General features: G+C 58.7%; 7 protein-coding genes across 7 annotated transcripts; 6 read left to right on the top strand and 1 right to left on the bottom strand.

The window, feature by feature from the left end:
• Positions 1-252: 252 nt before the first annotated feature.
• On the bottom strand, positions 253-4,621 carry K437DRAFT_253062 (AMP deaminase). Its single transcript, XM_013390754.1, has 6 exons — positions 4,227-4,621; positions 2,124-4,151; positions 1,718-2,036; positions 1,399-1,647; positions 972-1,310; positions 253-864 (listed from the first exon to the last, which is right to left on the bottom strand). Exons 1-6 carry the CDS (start codon positions 4,407-4,409, stop codon positions 347-349), a joined length of 3,636 nt encoding a protein of 1,211 aa, XP_013246208.1. The 5' UTR covers positions 4,410-4,621; the 3' UTR covers positions 253-346.
• A 261-nt stretch (positions 4,622-4,882) lies between these two features.
• Positions 4,883-6,982, top strand: K437DRAFT_253061 (uncharacterized protein). Its single transcript, XM_013390753.1, has 2 exons — positions 4,883-5,801; positions 5,879-6,982. The coding sequence occupies exons 1-2, from the start codon at positions 4,941-4,943 to the stop codon at positions 6,944-6,946; spliced, it is 1,929 nt and encodes a 642-aa protein (XP_013246207.1). The 5' UTR covers positions 4,883-4,940; the 3' UTR covers positions 6,947-6,982.
• A 350-nt stretch (positions 6,983-7,332) lies between these two features.
• K437DRAFT_265737 (uncharacterized protein) lies at positions 7,333-9,824 on the top strand (the record flags this gene model as incomplete). Its single annotated transcript, XM_013390752.1, has 5 exons — positions 7,333-8,400; positions 8,468-8,562; positions 8,630-9,002; positions 9,075-9,489; positions 9,562-9,824. The coding sequence occupies 5 exons, from the start codon at positions 7,333-7,335 to the stop codon at positions 9,822-9,824; spliced, it is 2,214 nt and encodes a 737-aa protein (XP_013246206.1).
• Positions 9,825-11,000: 1,176 nt separating this feature from the next.
• Positions 11,001-12,109, top strand: K437DRAFT_253059 (putative MAS6-mitochondrial inner membrane import translocase subunit). Its single transcript, XM_013390751.1, has 2 exons — positions 11,001-11,656; positions 11,736-12,109. Exons 1-2 carry the CDS (start codon positions 11,095-11,097, stop codon positions 11,930-11,932), a joined length of 759 nt encoding a protein of 252 aa, XP_013246205.1. The 5' UTR covers positions 11,001-11,094; the 3' UTR covers positions 11,933-12,109.
• Positions 12,110-12,583: 474 nt separating this feature from the next.
• On the top strand, positions 12,584-13,821 carry K437DRAFT_260591 (DnaJ-domain-containing protein; the record flags this gene model as incomplete). Its single annotated transcript, XM_013390750.1, has 4 exons — positions 12,584-12,670; positions 12,778-12,854; positions 12,965-13,607; positions 13,687-13,821. The coding sequence occupies 4 exons, from the start codon at positions 12,584-12,586 to the stop codon at positions 13,819-13,821; spliced, it is 942 nt and encodes a 313-aa protein (XP_013246204.1).
• A 1,609-nt stretch (positions 13,822-15,430) lies between these two features.
• Positions 15,431-19,636, top strand: K437DRAFT_69197 (uncharacterized protein). Its single transcript, XM_013390749.1, has 2 exons — positions 15,431-16,509; positions 16,581-19,636. Exons 1-2 carry the CDS (start codon positions 15,531-15,533, stop codon positions 19,535-19,537), a joined length of 3,936 nt encoding a protein of 1,311 aa, XP_013246203.1. The 5' UTR covers positions 15,431-15,530; the 3' UTR covers positions 19,538-19,636.
• A 1,083-nt stretch (positions 19,637-20,719) lies between these two features.
• K437DRAFT_253056 (uncharacterized protein) lies at positions 20,720-23,618 on the top strand. The gene is made up of 2 exons (XM_013390748.1): positions 20,720-21,369; positions 21,474-23,618. The coding sequence occupies exons 1-2, from the start codon at positions 20,843-20,845 to the stop codon at positions 23,422-23,424; spliced, it is 2,478 nt and encodes an 825-aa protein (XP_013246202.1). The 5' UTR covers positions 20,720-20,842; the 3' UTR covers positions 23,425-23,618.
• Positions 23,619-23,620: the final 2 nt, after the last annotated feature.

Genomic DNA, 23,620 nt, shown 5'->3' with positions numbered 1-23,620 from the left:
CTACCTGCTACTGCGCATCTTTTCTTCATGTCGGGAGAGCATGCAGCACTGCGCCGCTGTGTATGGAGTGGATACGGCGTGGATCTACGTCGCTCCATCACGCCCGCCAGCAGGGAGAAGAGACGGCGCGCGCCATTGCCCACCGTAACACGCACTCTGGCCGGCCACAACAGTGTAATCGGCATTTCGCATCTTGAGCCGTGTCAGTAATATCAGGTACGTCAGGCTCGATCCGCGTCGCGCACACTTTTTCGAGGGAAAAGTGATCCATTCATTGCAGGGCAACAGTCGTTTGAAACAGTTTAACTACCAGACACCAACACTTAGTAGCGCAGCACCGCTTGTTTTATGTTGTCGAAGACTCGGCGCCTGCCCTTCGCCTCGTCCCTGATGAGGCCGAACCGGCACTGCCTTCGGTCAGCCGTGCAACGCCGCCGTTGGCCATCAGTCCGCTCCCGCCCTTGTTAGAGACACCAGCAGCAGCAGCCGACTGGCCGGCGCTGGCACGGCGCTTCTTTCCCTCGGCAAGCTGAAAGACGCCCGGGAAGCTAGCAACGTCCATCTCTTGCGGTGCAAGCCCACCGGCGCTGATGGTCGTAGCATCCGGAGCCGCACCCGCAGCGCTGGATAGCTCAGCATCTGCGGCGACGGACGGCGGCGACAGAGAGCCGTGCCGCCATACCAAGTCGAGCTCCTCGCGCAGCGTCTCCTCGCGGAATCGCAGGCGGATGTCCGGCACGTTCGTCTTGGCCACCACATTCCCCTGAGGGCCCGGCAGGAAGAAGTTCGGCCCGAGCCAGTGCCGCTTGATCTCCATCTCCCAGCCGGACTGCAGAACACTATTGCGCGCCAGCTCGCACATGTCTGCAAGAGCAGCAGCAGCAGCAATGTGAAAGTAAAGGCGCTTGTCAGACTCGGAGGGGGGCTCGTCTCGCGGGGCTCACACACGCCTGCCTTGCTCGCTCACTCACCAGAAGGCCGCAGCTTGTAGATCTGCGTCGCGACCGAGTACTCCTCCAGTAGTGGCTCCTTGCTCAGGTGGAACTGCAGCGGGTCGTCCGTGGAGATACTGACGTTCATGCCCATGCGAAAGAATGTCGGGAACGGATTGCGCTCGTACGCGAGGAATAGCGCGTTGTTGCTGAGCGGCGACATGGCCAGACCGATCTGTTTGAGGTAGTACAGGTACTGCAACGCCGGTACCTTGCGCAGCAGGATCCCGTGCGAGATCGACTGGGATGTCAGGAACGCTGCAGACAGGTGGTCAGTGTCGCCTGCCTCGCCCGCGTGCGGCCGCAGCACAAACGTGTCTGCACGCAAGGGCGCGCACACAGTAGCGGTCCATCCGTCAGCCAGCCGTACTCTCCACCTATGCAAGATCCGGCCTCGGACACTCACTTAATCCGCGCATGCGCCGCCACTGGTTCAGGCTCGCCATGTTGGCGTACATGTAGTACATCCAGTAGTTGTACGGCGGGCTCTGCTTAAAGTCCCACAGCTTGGGCACGGGGAATTTGCGGTGGATGCGCCGTTCTGCTTTGCTTTCATCGTCCACGACGTCGAAGCCGATGACGCGCTGCAGGAATATGTGCATCTTGGCGTGCTTCTCTGGGTTCTGCGTGACTTCGAACAGCGGCTCAAAGACGTCTGGCGGGAGGAGCGTTCGGCGCGTTCAATCGTCCATTCCTTTCACAAGCCACCCTCACCGCCTACTCACTCTGGATGATCTGCTCAAAGTTGTCCACCGTCCCATTGGCTTTGTAGACGTCGTACAGCCGCGGCACCTGGATGAGCCAGCGTACGTTCGGGCTGAACAGGCGGTTGTCGACGATCCACGCAGCCAGCTTGTCCCACTCCTCCTTGCTGCGGCCATAGATGCTGATGCGGTACTCGGCCATCTGGTACTTGCTCTGCTCTAGATCGGCCATCAGCTCGCGTGTGATTTCGGCGAGGTAGCGCCCCTTGATCAAATTGTCTGTCTTGAGGAAGATCTCGCGCAGCCGCGACTCGCCGATCGGGTTGTACTTGAGGTTGAACTGGGCAGAGGAAGCGAGGACGCAAAATGCGCGTTAGCACGCGCTCAAAATTAGCTTATGCGCACAGAGTACCACATCTAGACTCACCTTGTCAAAGCGATGGAAAGCATCCTGATGGGCATGCATATCGAGAGTGTCGATGCTCAGATCGTACGCGGTGAGCTTGAGACTCTCAAACACCTGCTGCAGTGTCAGCTGTCGGCCATCGCGGAAGATGACGACATCATCCGGATACCTCTTGATCTTGGCTTTGATGAATCGGAGCAGATGCTTCTGGTTCATGCTGGCACTGTGGTGGACGTGCGTGTCGACCTTGCGTACATTGTAGAAATCGCGGTGCGGCACGCGCTTCATGCCGTCCAGCTCGCGGTATTCGTTCAGCAGCGAGTACAGGTTCCACTTTCCTTCGAGATACTTTAGCCGCCGCCACGCGAACGACTTGGCGGGGCCGTCGGAGATGACGGACAGGAGCAGGTCGAGATCTTTGAAGTATTGCTGTAGCGTGGGAACGCTGAAGAGCGGTCTCCTGCTGCTGTCGCTGCTGCCGTTTACATTTGATCGCACAGGTGCTAAGGAAGTGGTTACATCACCACCATCATCCTGCTGCTGCTGCTTCTGATGCTGTATCCGTACCTCCTCTTCCTCCTCTTCGTAGACCTGGAAGACACCGTCCTCCATTGCGAACCCGACAGCTTTGCCCTTACGCCGGTGCATTCCAGGAATGACGATATCTTCCATGCGGAACACACCTGGCCTGCCGCCAGTTCCTTCCAGCAGCTCCTGCGCAGCCTTGGCGTTCGCCGGGCTGGCGGGCGGAATGGGCGGAGGAAGCGGGTTGACGGACGTGTTCCTGTTTGCGCTCGCGTCTGATGGCCGCGACGCTAATGAGGGTCGATCAGGACGGACGACGAAAGAAGACGCCGGTGGGGGGTTGAACAGCTCCCAGTGCGGACGTGGCGGAGCCGGATAGATGCGCCAAGGCTTGTAGATCGGCTGGCTATCCACAGTGTCACTGGACGTTGCCGCTGTCGGATCCGCACCGACCCTGTCATCGTCAGGCGAATAGGCCAGCGCGGTACCATCCACGCGAATCTCCTTCTTTCCCTTGGGGGCAGCTTTTGCATCTTCCCGCGGGTCCACACCTCCTGCGTTCTTTCCCATTTCCTTGCCAGCCTTGCCCTGAGCTCTCTGTGCCCGCTCGACAAACTCTGCATCCCAGTTCTTGGGATTGTCATCGAGGTTAGCCTGCAAGCTGGCCATCATGTACTTGTCGCGCAGCTCCAAGCACTTCTGTAAGCTCTTGTACAGCGCACGAAGCTCCGACGTGAGCTCGGTGTGCATCGCTACTTGTTGTTGCTGCTTGTATTGCTGCGCTTGAGAGGGAGAAGCGGTAGCTGTAGCTCCAACGATGTCCGTATCGGATGAGTCCCCAGCGACAGCGCCCATACCTGCCAAAGCGGCTGCTGCTTCTGCAGGCGAGGCTGCAAATCGCTCGTGCATGCTGAGTTGGCGCTCGCTCAGTGCGGGTGCATACTGTGAGTGGGTGTTCTGTTGAGCGCGGTCCTGGCCTGGAGCGTGAGAAGATCCCTCCTCGGCCTCGTAACCCTCCTCGATCTGCTCTGCCATTTGGCCCTCCGCTTCGTCGCTGTCATCCCCAGGCACCTTCCTCGGCCCAGTCGGCACGACGCCGCCCACGCCTCCAGCCTGACCGTTGGCGCCATCGTACTCGATCGATGGTGATGGCTGCATGCCCACGCCGACCAGATGCGGCGCAGGAACGTAGGATCCATCGGCGCCGCGTGTGAGGTCCTTGTTGCGCTCCCTGAGGCTGAGCTGCGACAGCTCTTTGGCTGCAAGGGACGAGGCAGATGCGGCCGACGTGGAGATCGCAGGAAAGCCACCATCTGAGCCAATCTCCGTATTCGCATCTGGGCCTCGATGTTTGGCTCCCCCGTCCACTTCGACATTCGCGTGAAGCAGCTCAATGGAGAGCGAGGCGGAGAGCGCGCGAGACGCAGCCATCGGCAGAGGGGCGGTTGCGGTTGTCACATCCCCTCCTTCTTCTGATGGACCAGCGGCCATGTGGGGTGCATGTGCACGATATGCAGAGTCGCTCTGTTCCAAGAATAAGTAGCGGTGAAAGGGTATGTCAGATTGAGCCTGCGCACTTGAAAATGCTAACAAACACACCCTCCTGACGAGCTTTTCGTCCAGCTCGCTGTACCAGCCCTGCTGTCTGCCTCCTGCTGTTCTTCTGGCACTGTTATTCGCTGCAACAACACCCTCCTGGTCGAATGCTGCAGACGATGACGAGGGCTCGACGCTGCCCGAACTGGATAGCTGACTATCGCTCTGCGGCGTGCTACAAGACATGTCGGCCAGCAGCGAAGCGTTGCGGCTGGTGAGCGTGGAAACGAGAGACTGGGTCCTGCGCTACTGCCTGCTGCAGCTTCTTCCTGTGAATAACTGGCCAACAAGTCGGCAACAACGGAACGGAGGAGGAAGAGATCCAGCATTCATCGCATTGAAAAGCTTCACCTTGACTCTCCTCTCTTCGCAACCAAGCATGAATGCATCGAATGACTCCACCCCGGCCGGAAGGCGAGCCGACAGTGCCGAGGGGAGACGTACTGCTGTTGCGGTTCTCGCCTCTGGCGTGTGTGTAGAGAACAAAAAAGTGCCGACAATGTTTGCGACTGCCGCGGGTTCGCTTGTGCTCTCAGAGGGAGTCCCGTTATCAGCGCGCGCAACGACGCGTGTGTTGGTCGCGTCGTCTCGCTGCTATTGTGTTTCTTGTTGCTCGCAGCCTCCTCCAACACATCGCATCACCTTTCACGTATTAGTGGTGACCCTCGGCAGCGTGCCCTCCCCCGCTACCACGCAGTCAGATCCGAGCGAAGCAAGATGGAGACCCACCTTGCAGCGCTGAATACCGCGTTAACCTCCATCCACGACTTGCACGCGCGCACCGCACACGGCCGGCGCTTCGCCGCGTCCTCCACTTCTGGCCCTTCTTTCGCGCCGCTGCAGTCGACTTCGCTTCCCACACTCGGCCGCGAGCATTTTCCGTTTACAAAGGCCGTGCTGAATCCGGGCAACAACGACATCCTCGACTTCATACGCGATGCCAACCATCTCGAAGCAAGCCTCTTCTGGTACCCGCCAGCAGCATCATCGTCCGAAGCGACCTCAGCGGACGATGGCGGAGCTGGCGGGAGGAGCACGGGCGGCAGACGCACCGTCAGCGATGCACACGGCACAGGAACATCCTCCAACGTTGCAGGCGCTGCGGGAACGCTTGACGGACAGCTCTCCGTCATGCGCGCTCCAGCGCTGCGCCAAGCTGTCCCGCCGACGCCACTAAAGCCGTCATCCAAGGATCTCGAGTCGGCCGGCCTGCTCGTCTGGGACGCACACACCTTACTCCTCACCGCGCAGCGCCTCGCATCCGGCTCAGGCGGCGACAAGTTCACGCGCACGCGAAAGCACATCAAGGAGCTCTTGCGCAAAGCAGGGGACGTGGAGAAGGCGCGCAAGCGCTTTGAGGACCGCAGCGCCGCGATGGAAGAAGCCATTCGCCTCGGACCCGAGGTGCACGCGAAGAGGGTCGAGGAGGCACGAAATCAGAAAGAAAAGGAGATGCAGAACAGGAATTTGCCGACACATGCACTTCTGGCCAAAGTCAAGGCGATGAAGGCCGAGTTGCAGCAGGAGGAGATGGAGGTCTTTGCACTCGAGGAGATGAAAAGCGAGCTTCTCGAAAAGGTGAGTATCGTCTTGCATCCACTACATATTTACTCCTCTCATTGATATTTTGTCCAACTCGGTATTTGAAATCGCAGCAGAAGCGACTGATGACCAAGTCAAAGGTCAAGAGCGCCGCGCAAGAGCAGGAGGACACTACAATGATGAGCTTTGGCGAGTCAGCTGACGATTTGGCCGCCAGTATCGCCGGTGATGGTTCGCAAGAATTCATCGGCGACACCAGCGTACCGTTCGCTCGTTCGACACGTGCTGCTAGCGCCAAAGGCAAGGCTGGTGGTCGAAAGTCTGACGCGGCTGCTGCTGCTGCCGCCACGGATGCTGGACCTGCGGGAGATAGCGCGCCAGAAGAGAAAGATGACGACGTCACAATCCGTCATGAGGCGCCCACAACGAGCAATGACGTGGGGTCCGAGCTCGAGCCACACGCTTCAGAGGACAAGGCAAAGGGGGTAGACAACGACATGCTGGGAGACCTCGACTCTGACGAGGATGAAGACAACATTCCGGAAGCGACGGACGAGCTGGAGCGTGTGACGGAGAAGATCTGGAGCGTCTTTGGCGATGTCGTGCGCTTTGTCGCGCCGGAGCGCGAGGGCGCCGACTTTTCCGAGACGCTCAAGATGCTCGAGGTGCTTATCGGTGCTCGCTCACCTGCTAGCTTGAGCAGTGCAGCCGCGGGTGGGGGCGCAACGGCAGTGCTTACAACCGTCGCAGGATCTGGAGGTGACACGAGCGTCGCGAGCAGCGCCCATACAGGCACATCTGGCGCGACCAATTCCTCAGCAGCGAGCGGTGCAGCGGGAAGCCTGCCGAATGCCGGACCGCCGACGCCGACGAACATGGCCGCAGCGCACGTGCTCGTCTCGCTGCTGCGCACGCCCGAGCCGCACCAGCTCGAATTCGAGGACCTCAGGATCCTCACCAGCAGCTGGTGGGACGCCGTCGACGGCGATGGCCACAACGACGGCGGCAGGGAGAAGTGCAGGGCCATGATGCTCGAGGGCAGGGCACAGGCGCCCGAGAGCGAGTTGATGAGTGGAGGAGAGACGCTGGCTGCGCGTGCAATCTATGGCTTGCAGGCGAAAAAGTTGCTCGTGATTCGCAGAAAGGGTGCAAAGGCTCCTGTGGGCTTTGCGGGCTTGTAATGTTATTTCCTCATCCCCTTTTATGGGCCATCGGCTTTCACATATTGCTCGTTCCTTTCTTTCTCATCTCAGTCTCGAGGCCGTTCCCGCTTGACTCCAGGCGCTGAAGCTTGTGTGTTTGTAGAAGTTCACAGAGAAGTCGTAGTGCACCTATCTGTTCAAAGCTGAAAGCTGAGCACACGCGATACATCTCCCACTCTCCACACGGCGGCACAGTCGGCGTGTCGATCACTCCCTCTCTTTTTTGCTGCATAGGTGATAGGACGCACCTTCCAGCAGTGCCATGATGTATAGACTTGTTCCGTGGTACCCTATAACAAGTCGTGCTCGTACAACAAGTAGGGACAAGCCGCAGACCCATCGCCACCACGGACACTCTATCCGTCATGCCCATCACACTCGCGGGGAATGCATCTGACAACATGGCGGCTCCCTCGGTTGGGCCGTCCGGCAAAGGCATGTTCGTCGGCGATTGGGGGTCGGCAGACAAGATCACTCTGCTAGTTGAGACGTCCGGGGTCTTTGACGGCTTGGTTCGGATCGAGCAGGGTCGCAAAAGAGAGGCTTTGCAGTCTGGTCAGCAGAAGGCCTCCATTATGGGCGGAGGCTCCTCGAGCCTACTTCAGACGCAAGCGATCACAGAGTACCATCGGTTCTCGAGCCTATACCGCAATACCCTCGTCAGCTACAGAGACAAACTGCTGGCGTATGAGAAGCCCGATGAAGCCGAGGTCCAGCTCGTGTCGGACATTCACGCTGCCTTTCACCTCGCAGAAACGCTCTACCTGCCCCTCGATGGCGCAGGCGCTGGTGTCGTCGGCGAAGAGATCTTGCATTGGCTCAACGCCTATGACATTGCGCCGACAACCGAAGAGGGCCAGGATATCGCATCTGCCGCAACGCCGTACGATCACCCGCGCTACTGGGACTACATCTATCAGTGCGTGCTGCGAGGCTTCAACGCTTCGGCAGCGTCGGTACTTGCCAGTCTCAAGTCTCATCCTGCAAGCGTGGTAGGGCGGGTTGCGGATAAGACCATCAAGCTGCTGCAGCAATTTCCGCGCTCGACTTCTTACTCGCACGAGTACAGCTTCATCCAAGACCGCAAGCAATGGCAGGCGCAGGTCCGGCATCTTCTTTCTGGGCTTGAGGCAGAGATGGACGAGATGGAGGAGGAGCTGGGGCATTCTCCCGACAACGAGGACCGCAGGATCGAGGTGGAGGCGCAGTTCATGTGCCTGCTCGAGCTGATGGCCGGCGTGAAGGAGCGTGTCTTCGAGGCCTCTGCAGACTGGAAGGAAGCGCTAGGGTCCTGGGGTCTGCTCGTGCATCCGAGTATGAAGAGAGATGACGTGCCAGATGTCATGTCCATCATTCTCGATCGTTTCCCTGCCGACATGACACTCGCCCTCGACAAGGTTCTCACTTCCTTTACCAAAGGTGACGTGTTGCGGGTCAGTAATAGGATTTAAGGAATTCATGCCAAGGCTGCAGCTGAACGCGCATCTACCTCTCATTCAGGCGTGCATCTCGTGTCATGACTACGATCCATGGCTGGCACTGCATCTCACAGATCTGCTCGGGCGAGCAGCCGTGCTCGAAGATGATGATGATCCGTAAGTGCAACAATGAGCGTGAAGAGGCAGCCGCTGACTCTTCCGCCTCGCATCGCCCCCCACGCAGCTCGAAACCAACCAAGCTTCGCAAGGACTGTGTTCGGGAATATGCCAGCGTGCTACTGGAAGACCAGGGTCTTTGGCGCATGGCCATCGACTACTTGGCGAGTATCGGGCCAGAAGGCCGGGGAAGGATGCGCAGAGTGGTACTGGACGTGCCTCTACTGCTTGATGTAGAAGCAGAGCCAGCAGAAAGCTCGGCAGATAAGGAAATGCTAGATGCCGAAGGCGACGAAATGGACAGCGGTGATGCTTTACAAAAGGGCAAAGGGAAGGCCAAGGAGGAGGACAAGGTCTTACAGCGCTTCCGGCGTGTTGAAGAGCTGCTGCGAGCATGCGTTGACCACCAAATGGAGGCTGAAGCACGGGCTATCTGCAAGGTGCGTCTCCGCGGGTTCTGATGGTGGCGTAGGAAGATTCGGCTGACATAGGTCGAATATGCCATCTCACAGAGTGTGGCCGAGAAGCTTGCGGAGCAGCGAGAGTACGGGACCGCGGTATCCTACTGCGTACGCGCAGGTGACGCGACACAAGTCAGAAGGATAGCGGACGCGGTGCTCGATGCATACGTTGACCACGGCGCAACAGAGTTTATCGCTCTCGTCAACTCGTTTCCGCCCTCGCTGCTCAAGTCGACCTCACGATTACCAACGACTGGTGTGGAAGGGGACGTTCCATTTGGTAACGACCGTAGTCTCTACTCGGAACGGCTTGCATTCCTTGGAAAGTATAGGGACTTTCATGTTCTCTATTCCGAGGAGCGGCTGCACGAAGCCACTGCAGTGCTGGTGAGCACTCTTCTCAATGCGCAAGCTCCCGAGCGCTTTTGGGCAATCCTCCTGCTTGATGCTGTACCATTGCTCGAATGTGAGTGGGCCGCCCTGGGCGATTCCGTCTTGTCCTTGAACTGACATCGTGATCCACCATGTGCGCCTGCAGCTGATCTGCACCTCTTCGAGGAAGATGGCATCATGGAGCTCATTCGGTACTACGAGCAAGTGACGACCGGAGCAAGGACACATCCGTCCGAGGCTGAGCATTACCTGGGCATGCTGGAGAGGATGCATCAAAGCAAAGGAAGTCGAAAGTCGCAGCAGGTCAACGTCGCTGCCGCACTTAAGAGACTGGAAGTTGTGCGGCTCGGTCTGGCGCGGAATTTGTCGAAGGTTTTCCTCCTGGAAAGTTCCCGCATGGACGTGTGAGGGCGCGTATCCTAACAACGTTCAAATGCTGCCAGAGCGAATTCCATCCCTCTGTCCCATGCGACTTTCACTCCAGGGCCGCTGATGCTCGTATTCCAGGTCGCATGAAACAGTAAAAGCTCTGTGTACGGTATGCGCGACCTGTGTGCAGCCTAACTTGTGCCAAGTAGAATAGACAGACATTACTGCTGCTGGCGTACTCGAAGTCTACTCCACCTTGCGTCTGCTTCGCAAGAAAAGCACGAAAGGTTCTCTTGACGGGATCGTACTCTTCTTCGATCGTTTCGAAGCAGCCGTCTGCATTGGACTTTTTCGCCCAGCACCTCGATCATGCTCCTTGCGGAGGCGTACACCCAGTTCATCTTATCCTGGCGGTCGCGCTGCAAGCGAATTGCCACGCGACTTAACGCGACTATTTATCAAGGCCAGCCTTCTTTACCAGCAGGTAAACCATTCATGAGTAACTATACAGGCTTCATGTGCCTCCTGCTCTGCAGCCTCCCTTTCCTTTTGGAGAAGGTGGCGTCGCGTCGGCTAGTCGATTGTGTCGTCGTGGACGGGGCAGCCTACGCGAATGGCGTATTATGCGTACAGAACTTGCATTCGACCAAGGGGAATCGTCTGCGAGTACCCTCTGGCTCACAGAGCACAGAATCTGCATATTGCAAATGTCTATCATCATCCTCTGCGGCCATAGGGAGCCGATGGCAAACATACCGCACCATTCACCGGGCCCGAGGACCTCTTCGATGGGCAGGCGAGGACGCATCGCGCAGAGTGGTACAAAAGAGTGAAATCAGCGACTCAGTCTCTCTGTGTACTACATAGCATCGATTCAAACAGCATCAGGTGACACGACATGTCTTTTGTATATCTGCGAGAGCAGGACGAACCCGGGGCGACGATTGGGATCATGGTTGTGCTCGTCTCGTTGGGAGTTGGCCTATTCCTGCTGAAGCGGTAAAACGTGCGCCGTCGCGTCGTGTCTCAGTTCCATTATGCACTGCGCCGCTGTGCAGCGGTTCCTAGTTCATTTCCAGAATCTGTGACATCCTCTATCGCGTTCCGCCGATTCTTTGTCATTTTTTTAGGACTCTTCTGTCCGTTTTTTTGTTGGCTTCGCACTTTCGCATTCCGCCGTCCGGTCGTCATGATTTCAAAACCATCCTTTTCTTCTGGTTGATCGTTGACGTGCAACCCATCGACGTCCACCTCTCAAGGCATCCATATTTGGTTACATTTTCAACCCGATTGATCCCTACGAACTAATATGTGGCCATTCTCAAGCAGCGGGAGCAGCAACAACGCCGGAGGCAGCAATGCTGCTGCACATTCTGCTCCGGATACAGCTTTCAACGGGGCTGCGCCGGCTGCGCATGATCCGGCCTCATACCTATCTTCGCATTCTTTCACAAACGACTCACAATATGCAAGCTCATCGTCTGGAAATGCGGCATATACGAGCACACCCGCTCCAAGCACATCGGATATCTTTTCCAATCCCGCTTTGCAGCTCGATCTAGCCAAGCTTCATCCGATGGCGGGGCTAGGCAAGGATGACATTGAATACCTTGACATCGTCGACGAGCAACCATCCACCATGGAGGGTGCACGGACAGCACTCCCTTCCAGAGGCTGGAGCGACGATCTGTGTTACGGCACAGGTACCACCTACCTCTCGGGGCTGGCGATTGGAGGCATGCTAGGAGCACGGGAGGGTCTGACGCGGCCGCTGGGTGTGAACAACCCAACCACAAGGCTCAGGCTCAATGCCGTGCTCAATAGCATCACACGGAGGGGGAGTTTCTTTGGCAACAGTGCAGGCGTGATTGGTGCGTAGCAGCTGGGCGGACGCACAGTCGATAAAAATATTACTTCAGGTGAATTGACACCCATTGCGATATCCCACAGCTTTGATCTACAATATCATCGATGCTTCGATTGATGCAGCACGAGGGAAGCACGACATATACGGTGCTGTTGCTGCTGGGTCCATCAGTGGTGTCATTTTCAAGAGCACAGCAGGCCCACGGGCGATGCTAATCTCAAGCGGCATCATGGCTGCTGCTGCCGCTACCTGGACAACAGCCAAGAAAGCGCTTGTCTAAGGCTCCTCTCTTCCAGCGCGGTACAGTGATGGGCTTCGTGCCACGGGTGACAAGTAGATGCAAGCAGCAGAATGACCCGCGTAGGGCTACTCTTTACGCATTTCATAGATGGACTCAAGATGTGATAAACTTCTTGTATTGCTAGTTTCCCTCGCCCCCACTCTTACAGACGTTCCCTGCTAAACCTGAGGCTGTGCGCCATTAGAATTGCGCATGAGAGGTGTCCAGCGAGATCTGCCGTATGCACAATATGCATTGCGTCAGGGAAGATGTCTGCATCCTTGTTGGGCTGTAACCTGTTCAAGTCGTTGAAGTCGAACAGCTGACAGTTCTCAATACGAGAGGGTTCTTCGCAACGTGAACTTCGAACAGATATCGGATGGAGCCGGCCCGGCAATCTTTCCCCGCACCTGGAAAATTCCGGGAGGTAAATTGAAAATTCCCTGAAGGATAACGTGTTCCGACTTCCGCCCCTATTACGTCAAGATTCCGTTCGACAAGCTCGAATCTCACATCTCGATCTCATCCAGTGACCTCAAAAGCGAAAGATTGTACTTGTTGCAGTCAGTTTGTCCTACGGTCTCCCCACAACGACAACGTATGGCAATTCTCCTCGCACTCAGGTCTGTATGATCAAAAGCAGCGCGAAGTATGCCGGCGGACATTGACTTGTATGAAGTGCTTGGTGTCGCGCGCGACGCCAACCAGGAGGACATCCGCACAGCCTATAGGCGGCAGGTACGTGTCATGCGCGCTGTGTTCCGGACATGGGATGAGCAGCCACCTTTTCGAAAGCGAAAGTCTATTTTGATCATATTCCATTCCGTGTTGCTTGATCATAATAGGCGCTCAAGACACATCCTGATAGAGCACTGCCAGAGCGCAAGGAGGAGTGCACTGCGCAGTTTAAGCTAGTGGCAGAGTGAGCTGGCTGGTATGCGAGGCGCGTGGTGCTTGCGCCTGTGTCACATGAATAGACAAAGTACTGATCGCAGGTCAATCTCTCCCAATGGTGTCTCAATTTCTCTTCAGGGCATACGAAGTGCTTTCAGATCCTAGCAAGAGACGGGAATACGATACAGCGGGATCCCACTCCAGATTTGCAGCTCAACCATCGTCTACAAATACCCACAATGCTTTCGGACAGTGTTCATTCAGCAGCAGGAACCGGCCCAGCGGCGGCTTTGGCTTTGACTTCTCGGATCCCTTTCAAATGTTTGAAGACCTCTTCGGACGTAATTTCGGGGTGGGCCACGGTGAAATGGCTTCACCGTTCGGCCAACGCGACCCATTCTTCGCCAACCACCAGGTGATGGCGGACATGGGGTTTGGGCTTAACAGGTCCATGAAGGGTCACCAGTTTGGCGAAAGCGCGTTTGGTCCCTCTGACCCATTTGCATTCGGCTGCGCGCAGCCGATGTTGGGCGGACTGTTTGGTCGATCGATGTTCAATGACCCCAGCGCAGGAGGCATGCTGCAACCGATGAGCATGTTTGGTACCGGCGATGGACAGCAGAGCTCGCAAAGCAGCATGAGATCTTTTTCCAGCTTCAGCAAAAATCAATCTGGTGGGTTTATCCCAAACCCACAGAGTGTGCAGAGCAACAGTCGCAGCATATACCAGTCGAACAGGAATGGGCAGATCGAGACGGTCACGCGCGAGATTGCTCCTGATGTGAGTGCATTATTTTACGTATACCCAGGTCTCTGAGTGTTCACGCTGGACGCTGATATTTTTTTCGTCGTCTCTGCAGGGAACCGAGACGATCTACCGCAGCGGACCGCAAGGGGCGTTCGTCACCGTCAATGGGGAGCCTCAACCCGAGCACCCACTGCTTCAAGGCAGGACTACTCGCCAACGTGTCGAGCGGACAAATGCATCTCCCTAAAGCTTCCGGGCGATCTTCTGGCCCCCCGACAAATCTTTGTTGAGGATTGGTCTTCACTTCTCATCGACCATCATTCATCCTGCTTAGCTTTACAACACATTAGCCGAGCCTAGCCAATGGCATATTGGGAAGGCCCTTCTTACACCTCTCGCATTACTTCCAGCGATCTAACTTCTTCATGCAGCATCAATTCTGCGATGCCCCATCTCGCACCATGTAGAAACGTCAACCGTCTGTCCCAGGAGTCATCACCTGTTGTACACCTCTCTCCGTAACCCCGTCACGCGCATCACAATTTCGCTTCTTGGGTGCAGTCGATATCCCACACGCTCATCGCATCATCATTGCTGACGCTTGGTTGCTGGTCAGAAGCTCTGTCGAGCTGCTCCGAAATGAAAGCGCTTGTTGCAAGTCTGAAAAGATATGCCTAGTGCCGTCGTGTGGTATGCTCGCATGCGAATCTGCGGTGCTGACTGTGACTGGTGTCAATGGCCGTTCCCTGAAGTCCTCGCAGGTCCTCCTCGCCATAGGGAAAGGGCTGTTCTGTATGTATCGAACGCGGCACTAGGCCCCTTTGCGACCTGCGCTGGCCTATGGACTGCGATGCCTACGACCTGGCCCTTCTGGCGCGCTGGGACTGGAGCGGCGGCAGTGCCGACAAGAGAAGAGTCTCCTCAGTCAAAAAAGAATGAAGTACGGCACTAAGCCAGAGCCAAGACTCGGCTGGGTGCTCGGATATGATAGCGCAAGACTGGTGCAGTGGCACCCTTGCGGATCGCCTCTCGCTGCTGGTGTCTGCCTGACTGCCACTCCAATAAGGAAAAGGGCAAAGCATTCCCCCTGCCATCTCGTGGACGCACATCTCTGCATGGCTCTTCGGCGGATGCTGAGGCCTAAAGACCGCATCGATCCTGCGCGAGAGTAGAAGCGGAGCGGTCCTTAGAGTCCGCAGCAGCTCATCTCTCGCCGTTGAGTAGCAGGCTTGCCCGCAGGTGGTAAAGGAAAAGGGCTTGTGGGTCAGCTTGGGTGTGGGCCCGTGTCTTGGTGTTACGCCGCAGAATTGCCGCGCTACCGCTCTGCCAGACGTGCGAGGTCGCTCGACTTACCTCAAAGTGTAACGCAGCCGTCCAAAGGTCATTCTGACGCATCTCGACCATCCCTGCACCTCCCTTCGACGATTCACCACACAGAGCAAGCGAGACTCATCCGGCCAAAAGCTGCTTGCGCGTCCTGGCTGGACGCTGCCACCCCGTCCTGGCCCTAAACGCCAAGCCGATTCAGTGCATGGGACTCGTCGAATCCTGCGAAAGCGACCACTGGCTCTCTCCACACGCATCCACGCCATCCACATTAGGCTGGCACGATTGCCGTTGAGAAGGACGGGCAACGCAATCGAAGCTTGCAAAGAGGTGAGCCACAACGGCTCCGTCAACACCACCTTTAATCTCTCCGTTGTTCTGACATAGTGTCTTGTGACTTGCGCTTTCTCTCTCTCCAGACCCCATTCATCGCGTCAGCATTTGCTCACTGGACGGACGGTAGAACGACCTGACTGAGACGACACTTGATGCGTTGCTGAATGCGTTGTCGACTGGCTCGACACCAAGACTTTGCGCTACTCTGGCAACCTGCAGAGTTGCCCTCATCACGCGCATGAAAGGTGCTCTGCAACTCCCGGATAGACTGATATCACAGAGGGGACTACGGAAATGCAGAACATCACAGACAGCGAGTTTGCACGCGAAGTGGAAGCACTGAAGGCGCATAGGCGTGAATCGGTCAATCGGCACATCCTGGATCCGGACCTGCCCGATTTGGCAGCGGTGCTGAGTGGATCGTCATCCTTGCCCATATCGGGCAATACAGGTGGTATAGTCGATCGCTCGCTCAGCGCTGTTAAGACAGCTCAGAGCAGTACTGGAAGCTTGGCTAGAGAAGGCGTAGGGCTCAGCGACAATGGGCCGGTCGCGCGAGGACCCGGTGGGAGGGGCAACGAAGGCAGGCAGAGATTCACGGCGCGGCGGAGGGGTCTCGGATCCTCCTCAAATGCCGATGGCGGCGACGAGGAAGGTTCGCCTTCGTCTGCTTCGCGCAGACCCCAAGTCTCCCCGGTCATGCAGAGTGGCGGAGCAAACAACGAGCAGCTGGATCCATCCCATCTGTTCTGGGTGCCAGCTTCAATGCACCCAGAAGTCTCCCCCAGCGACTTTCGCAAGTTCCTGCACGAGCATGCTTCGCGTGCCGTAAGAGAAGCAGAAAAATCGGGGCAAGATGGGCCGGACGGTCAAGGGTCAGCCGGACCTGCGAGTGTCAGTGGTGACGATGTACATCCGGCATTGCAAGGCATCATCCGGAGGCCATCCAACAGCATCAGCGGGAGCGGATCCTTACGAGCAGATCTCATCAGCCGCTCGACCTCGCTGAGCAGAAGGGCTAGTACGCTTCGACGGCAGTATCGTCCTGAGATTGACACGGACACCAACGATGATGACAAGTCCGCCAAGTCTAGCGCACCGAAGTCGCCGCTTGCGCGGAGTTCCAGCAAGCGAGACTTTGAAGGGCCGATGCTGACGCTAGAGGATCTGCAGAAGCTGGAACAGCTGGCCGAAGAAGCAAGCAAGGCGCAAGATCCCAGTGCCCTCCGAAGTGCCCTCCATCGAACAATCAGCATGGGCTCAAACGCTTCTGGTACGTACATGATTAAGCTACCAGGCTCTTCCCCCATGCATAGCTGAAATATGTTATCTCATGCCCCATAGCCCTCGACCGTGTCGATGACATGCCCGCCGAAGTGGAAGATGCCGATTCGCCGATCATCCTTCCGCGGCCCGGACAGATTCTTCGAAGGGCTGCGCGGACGAAGATCCGGAAGACGTCATTTGGGGAAGGGCAGAGGCGACCTTCGCGCAGGAGGACGGGAGCCGCATCGGGGAGCGTCATATCGGAAGACACCACGGCGAGTGCAGTAGACCTCGCAGCGATGCCCCGAGGCGACTCGTCCGTGCTCGAAGAAGATGACATGCAACGGACGCAAAGCGGGCAATCTGCTGCGTCAGGAGAGGAAGAAGGGCTGCAGAAGCCTGGCAGGCCGCTTTCCGACGAGGCGACCGAGTCGATTGTCGATGCGTATTCAAGAGACTCGTACCTGTCCGATGCGTCGCAACGAACGAGCGTCACTTCTCTCACTGAGTCGGTCTCTGCTTCGATCCCAACCCCAACCTCCGATGCCAGCGTGCGAACCGAGCAGCACAGTGCACCACTCACTCCTACACAGGGACGGACTGGCGCAACCTCCCAACCTAGTGACTACTTCGACATGCCCGCCGACCCTCAAGGGACCCTCAAGGGCGACTCCAGGTCGCGCATGCTTACAGACATCATTACAGAGTCGCCACCTGGATCTCCGGTCAAAGAGACCCCCCCACTTGCGCCCGTTCCTGCACCCGCACCCGCTGTCGAGCATGACATGGCACTGGCTCCGAATCGGATCTTCCCGGTGCACGTACAGCACGTGCCACCGCAAGCTGCCTTCGAGAAAACACGGCCTGCTCCGCTTCCACCTCCACCTGCGCAATCAAAGTCTCCTCTCCCTCCTTCTCCTGAACAGCCGCTCCAACCGCATCCTCACACTTCCTTTTCGCTGACCGGTGGCATCGCACCTGTCGCGCCGAAGATCGCCACTTCTCCAGCGCTTGCGTCTCAGCAGGGCCCCATCGTGCCCGCGCAGCAGCAACAATACCGGCAGCAGCAACAGAAGCTCCCGCCTCCGTCGAAGAGCAAGGAGAAGGAGAAGAAAAGCGGCTTTGCGTCCTGGTTTGGCTTGTCGAAGGACGATGATGAAGATTCAAAAAAGGCGGCCAAGCTCAAGAAGAAGGAGGACAAGGAAAAGATGAGGGCGGATGACGAGGGATCATCCGGCTTCCTTGGCTCCCTCTTTGGCAAGAAGAAGGGCTCGGAGGAGCCCATGCAGCAGTTGCATCAGCAGCGATGGAACAACAACCAGATCACTGCTGGGAGCCTTTTGGACAGGAACGTTGCCGGGGGTGCGCGTCTGATCAACAACCATTACCGCTATCCGATCCACGTTGAGCGAGCCGTCTACAGGCTCAGTCATATCAAGCTCGCGAACCCGCGGCGGCCGCTCTACGAGCAGGTGCTTATCTCGAACCTCATGTTCTGGTACCTGTCCATCATCAACCGCAGTTCGACCGCGTATGGAGCGCCCACGGGCGAGTTGGTCCAAGGCGCTGGCAACGCACCAGGGACAACTCCTCCCGTGGAGATCGAGCGCACAGAGGAAGCTGAGCAACACGTGAACCACAAGCCGGCCAAGAGCAAGAAGAGCGGGCTGGTCAAACCGAATCGTGCACCGCCTGGACGCAACACGGCCGAGATGCCAATCGCCGCTGCTGGTTATGGCAAGCAGCATCGGCAGATCAACAGCGAGATGGCGCTGCAACAGCAGGGCCCGCAGCACAACTCGTTTATCGCATCGCAGTACAATCTGCAGAGCGCTTTCCATTCCTCGCAGTCGAGCTTCACCCCGGGTCAAGTCGTGGACGCGCAGGTGCTCCAGGGGGGGCACGGAACTTCGTCTTATGCAGATCATGGCATCAACGGCGTTTCTGACTCGCCTCCTGCGACTTACGCAGCGGCTGCAGCTGCAACAAGTCTGGACGCGTCACAGCGACAACAACAACAGCAGCAAAAGCAGCGCTGGTCTGATGGATCGGGCTCGGACAAAAGTACCTCACCAGAGGTGGTAGGACAGAGGGTCACGGGGCGAGGCTACAGCGAAGGACAACAGCACAATGTGCCGGAAGAGTTTGGCTCTCAAGGCAAGCGCCAAGGGCCTGGCTTGAGCCTACGCAGAGTGAGTGACAGTGTGGAGTCGGGCGCATGGCTCGGAGGCAACGGGTCCGGCACCAAAGGCCAGCGCCGTGCTGTGTCGCCTGTCGAAAGCGAGCACGCATGGCTCGGCAGCGCTTCTGGCAGCGGCGGTGGATCCAATGGGACTTCTGGACCTTCCGGTGGCAATCTGTGGCAGCAAGCCGGCTTGAGCGGCGACGCGTTCGGCTCTTCTGCCGGTGCGGACATTGACCATCGGCGAAACCTCAGCGAGCCGATCCACGCCGATTTTGATGCGGACGCGCGGCAGCGGATGCGCGCGAGCGATCCGTCGCGCAGCGCAGGTCGTGGGGGCGCCACCTGGCAGGCGGCATATGGTGCAGCAGCGGCGGCGGCGGCGGCGGGGGCCAACGGTAGCGTATACAGCTCACCAGATCTTTGGATCACCCTGGCCGACGAGGCACATCGCGAATTTTCTGGGGGCGCAGGGCAGCGCAGCGTCAGCGAGGGTTCTGTGATGTCCGCTGCCCCTTTGGCCACAGGGGGCCACAACGCGTCGTACCTTTCCAGCAGCACCTCGGATCCCACTTCCCTCGGTGTGAGCAGCGCGCAAGCAGCAGCGGCAGTCGTTGTGGCCTGCACACCGGGCATGACGACCAACAAGCAGCAGCAGGGCAAGGCCGTCGTCGCTACCCGTCGCTCGCCATCTCCGTCGCGGCACTCTCCGTCATTGCAATCGGCGTCGGCCTCACCATCACCTGCGTCATCCGCGGGTCTGGCTCAAGCGCAGCCGCAGCTGCCGCCGCTTGACACTGCCGTGCTGGATGCCGCTCGTCTGGCGGTGCAATCGCGCAGGGCGCGGCCGTGATACCGGACGCAACAGTGCGGGCTACTAGCGGCAGGAGACCACGATCGACCCCGAGGTGTTGGCATGTTTGTTTGTACTGTACTCTGATTTGGATCAAGACTATTCTTCACGCGATACGCCCCGTTTCGTCTGCGCGGCGGGAGGGGCACAGGAGGGGGGGTCGGGCGGGGTGATGCGTCGCGGGCGAAAGTCCGCAGTTTAAGGGGAATGTTTACCGCACATGCGAGCTTGTCGCTTTTTTGTCTGCAAGCATCGTGGAGAGTCGAATGTAGTGAGTGAAGATGCGACTTTTGGTTTGGACCAGCATGCGGGACCAGAGAGTACCCCGTGGGGGTGGTCTCTGGCACTGGCTGGGACTGCACTGGTGAGAAGGCGAGTCTACTGCGTGCTACATGCCTTCTCCACTTTGCCAGTTAGCGCGTGCTGAAGCGCTGGTGCTGATGTGCAAGCCTGGGTATGGATATGGTTGGGGCGGCGGAAGGAAAGACTGACGTTGTGCCTGCCCAGGTACAGAAGTAAGTGCCTGGCTTGGCGGGCCGGCGGCCCTGCGGTCGTGGAGGAAACACGGTCTTTCGGTGGAAACCGGTACGATTCCCCCAAAGCGGCGGCGGGTTCGACGTGGAATCCCCGCAGCCAACTGCCAAGAGCGCTGTCTTGTCGGTGGGAAGGGAGCAACTGGTGACGCTACTACTGACCGGGGGCCACAGAAAGACCGACGAGACGTCCTCACGGACACTGGGCACTGGAGCACTTATGGGGATAGCAGTGGCCACGGGCTGCTGAACGGCAGAAGCTGGGCACGTCGCTAGTGAAGAGGCACTGGGCCGCACACAGAGGGCGGAGTATGTGTCATTGCGGCGGGCACCCTGGCTCGTGCCATGTAGTGCCCGCAGACAGCGGAGGCAGCAGCAGGCATCCCGGCGGCTTGGCATTGTGCTGGCCGGCGGTGAGTGCGATGGTGCGTGCTTGTATCTAGGGGCACTGCAGCAGAGGAGGCGATGGCGACACCAGTGGCACGCATGCCAAGAGTTCTTGGGGGTTAGGCACACGGATTGCGAGATGGCTTGTTGAGAGTGCTCTGCCACCATCTGACCGGGGAGAGAGAGCTTGCTTGGTACTAAGGATTATATATATATCATCAATACATACATATTCTCCCGCGTTCTTCTTCGCTTGCTTGCTTGATGGCCCACCTGTCTTTTCCCTTTGCCATCCTTCCCACCTGAGAGCATCCCCATTCACGCTCACCAGGTGGTCGTTGAATGCTCTTGCCAGACACGTCTTGCTCAGCGCCTCCACCCCAAGATGAACGGCCGCACCTCACAGCTCCCCGCAGGCAGCGAGGTCCCCTCCTTTGGCTCGCTCGATGCAGCAGGCAGCCACCCACACCCACACCCACACCACACTCCCGTCCACTTCACACATGCCTCCTCCTCGTCCTATGCGATGCACCGCGGTATGCCCCCGCACGTGTCGGGCAGCACACCGTACTACTCGCCGCCCCTCCCGTCGATGGGCATGAGCCAAGGGGGCATGTCTGATATGTCAGGCCCGGGTAGCACCATACCCCACCGTCAGCCTCCGCTATTCCCACACAACCACCGGTACGCAGCTGCATTCGCACAAGCGACCACAGGGTCAGCGTCGGCTCCGTCAACATCAGCAGCAGCAACGCCCGCCAACGAGTCGTCGACGCTGGCCTACTCGGCCACGGGCAAGAAGCGCAAGCGCCTCCAAAAAGCGTGCGTCGCATGCCACAAGGCCAAGCGCCGCTGTGACGGCGGCCTGCCATGCTCCAACTGCGACTTTAGCGGCCGCACATGCTGCTACTCGTGAGTCGCCCCGGTCGCAGTCCGCCGGTCGAAAGCTTGCAGGAGCGCTGCCGCTGACATGGAACGAACGTTGCATATCCCTTGTTGATCATGGTACATTGCAGCGACGCATCTGGCAACATTGTTCCGCCGACGCCAACAGCTCGTTCCGTGCATTCACGCTCGTTGATGAACCCGTCAGCACAAGCACAAGGCAGCAACGTCGCTACAGTACCAGCACCATCCCCAGTGCCAGCTCACGCACGCTCACGCATCGTGGCCTCCTCGTCCAAACTCTCGTCGAGCCGCTCGCAGGAAGGCTTGAGTCCCGTACTCGGCGGCCGCACCACGGCATCTGTGCCAGCCCCGCTCGAGCCGAGCAAGGAACACAGCATGCAGCTCATCAGCAACTTTTTCACATACGCCTTTCCCCTGAACCAAGCGCTCGAAGAGGTTGTCTTCCTCCGCGACCTCCAGACGGGAAACGTATCTGAGCTGCTACTCCTCTCCATCTATGCCCTCGGCGCGCGCTACCTCGACACAGGCGCGGCGGCCGCCGAGTCGGACGCCTATGCCTGGCGAGTACGCCACCTCTTGTGGCTTGGCAGTGAGCATGACGCGCATGATGAAGGCGCCGCTGTCAGCATGGACGCTGTACACGCACACTGCCTGCTCGCCGCTTGCGACCTGCTCAGCGGCCGCCACCAGCGCGCAGCCCTCAGTGCCGCGTCCGCTAGCCGGCTCCTGGCGCTCCACGGCATGGACCGCGTCTCGTCCTCGCCCCTGGCCGCTTCGCCAGCTTCCGGCAGCACGAACGCGCCACGGCCCCCACGCAGAGGCTCGATGCTGCGCCGTCTTGTCCTCATCGCGCACCTCCTTGACGTCCTCGCCGCCGTCTTCACGCGCCAGCCCCCCGCGGTCGAGGCCGGCGCGAGTGAGCGCTTCTTTGCGCTGTTCCAGCAGCACCAAGAGTCTGACGACGAAGCCACGCTCGCTCTCCTACACCTATACGCCTCCGTCGACGTCTTCCGCAAGGCGATGGACATTGCACGCTCTCCCGCGGCTGCCCCTTCCACGCCAAGCGACACGCACCGCCGCCGCGACAGCGCGTCGGAGAGCGGCCACAGCGCGCTCGCCGCGTGGGCTGAGCAATTGCCTACCTGGCTCCTGTTCAATGAGGCGCTCCTCCGCCGCACGCGGCGCGACCTGCACGACGCGTTCGCCCAGTCGCGCACCGTCGACCCCATCTTAGCCAGCTGGACCCTAATGCACTTGTTCGCCGAGACGAGCAACCTGATCCTCAGCCTGCGCGTCGCGGGTGAGTCGAGCGGCCTCACCGCTGCGCAAACCAACATTGCCTTCATTCTCGACGCCATGGGCCCCACCGGCCGCGCGACGAGTATCTTCGCCTTCCCCCCCGCCCTGGCCGCCGCGTGGTCACCCTCGGCGGCGCCGATGCGCGCCGCCGACGAGCAGCTCGAGCACTTCTTTGCCGAGTGCCGCCAGCGCTACGGCGCCCTTACCGACGCGCAGCTGTATGACCTTGCGCGTGGACTCGGCCTCGACGCGCGCCAGACTCTCGTCGCTTCGTACGCGACGGGGGCAGCAACCAGCCCGTTCCGTCTGCACCGCAATCCCCACGCGGCAAACTCTGCGGCTGTGGCGGCCTCGAACTCCTCCGCTGGCCTCTTCCTCCCACCTCTGCCTGCCCTCCGGCTCTCGCCTGCGTCCAGCGCGTCGCACAACACCACGTCGCTCCGCCTGTCGCCCATCTGCAATGGGTACAGCAACGGTAACGGTGCCAGCGCCAGCAATGCCTTGGATGCGCACAACAGGCACGGCAGTCGCTCACCGCCTACGCCCGCACTGTCCGCAACGCGGCGCTCGCGAACTGGTAGCCTCTCATCGCACGACGGCGGCGACAGCCCGCGCGACGGCTACCTCGCCAAGCCGTTCATGCTCAACGACGGCGGCGCCCCTGCCGCTGCTGGTACCCACCCGGAGAAGCGCACGCGTCTGTCGAGCGACAGTATGACTTCCCTCAGCGGTCACATGCATGCTTCAGCTCGTGTGTGAGGTGCTTTCCGACCGTCAGAATCACGGTGATCACGTTTCACTTGGAGTGTATTTGTTTTGGGTGTCTGCTGCTGTGCAGACGGTGATTCCTCAAAGTAGCATTGTAGCATGCGGTAGAATTGGCTAACTTGGCCGGGCTTGTACTTTATGCACACCTGTATTTGTAAAGGGATTTTATTTCAGAACATTGAAGGAG

The sequence above is a fragment of the Tilletiaria anomala genome (assembly GCF_000711695.1).
Source record: "Tilletiaria anomala UBC 951 chromosome Unknown K437scaffold_2, whole genome shotgun sequence".
NCBI classification, from domain to species: domain Eukaryota; kingdom Fungi; phylum Basidiomycota; class Exobasidiomycetes; order Georgefischeriales; family Tilletiariaceae; genus Tilletiaria; species Tilletiaria anomala.
Note: the sequence above shows the minus strand (reverse complement) of the source record. Positions and strands in the feature narration are given on the sequence as shown.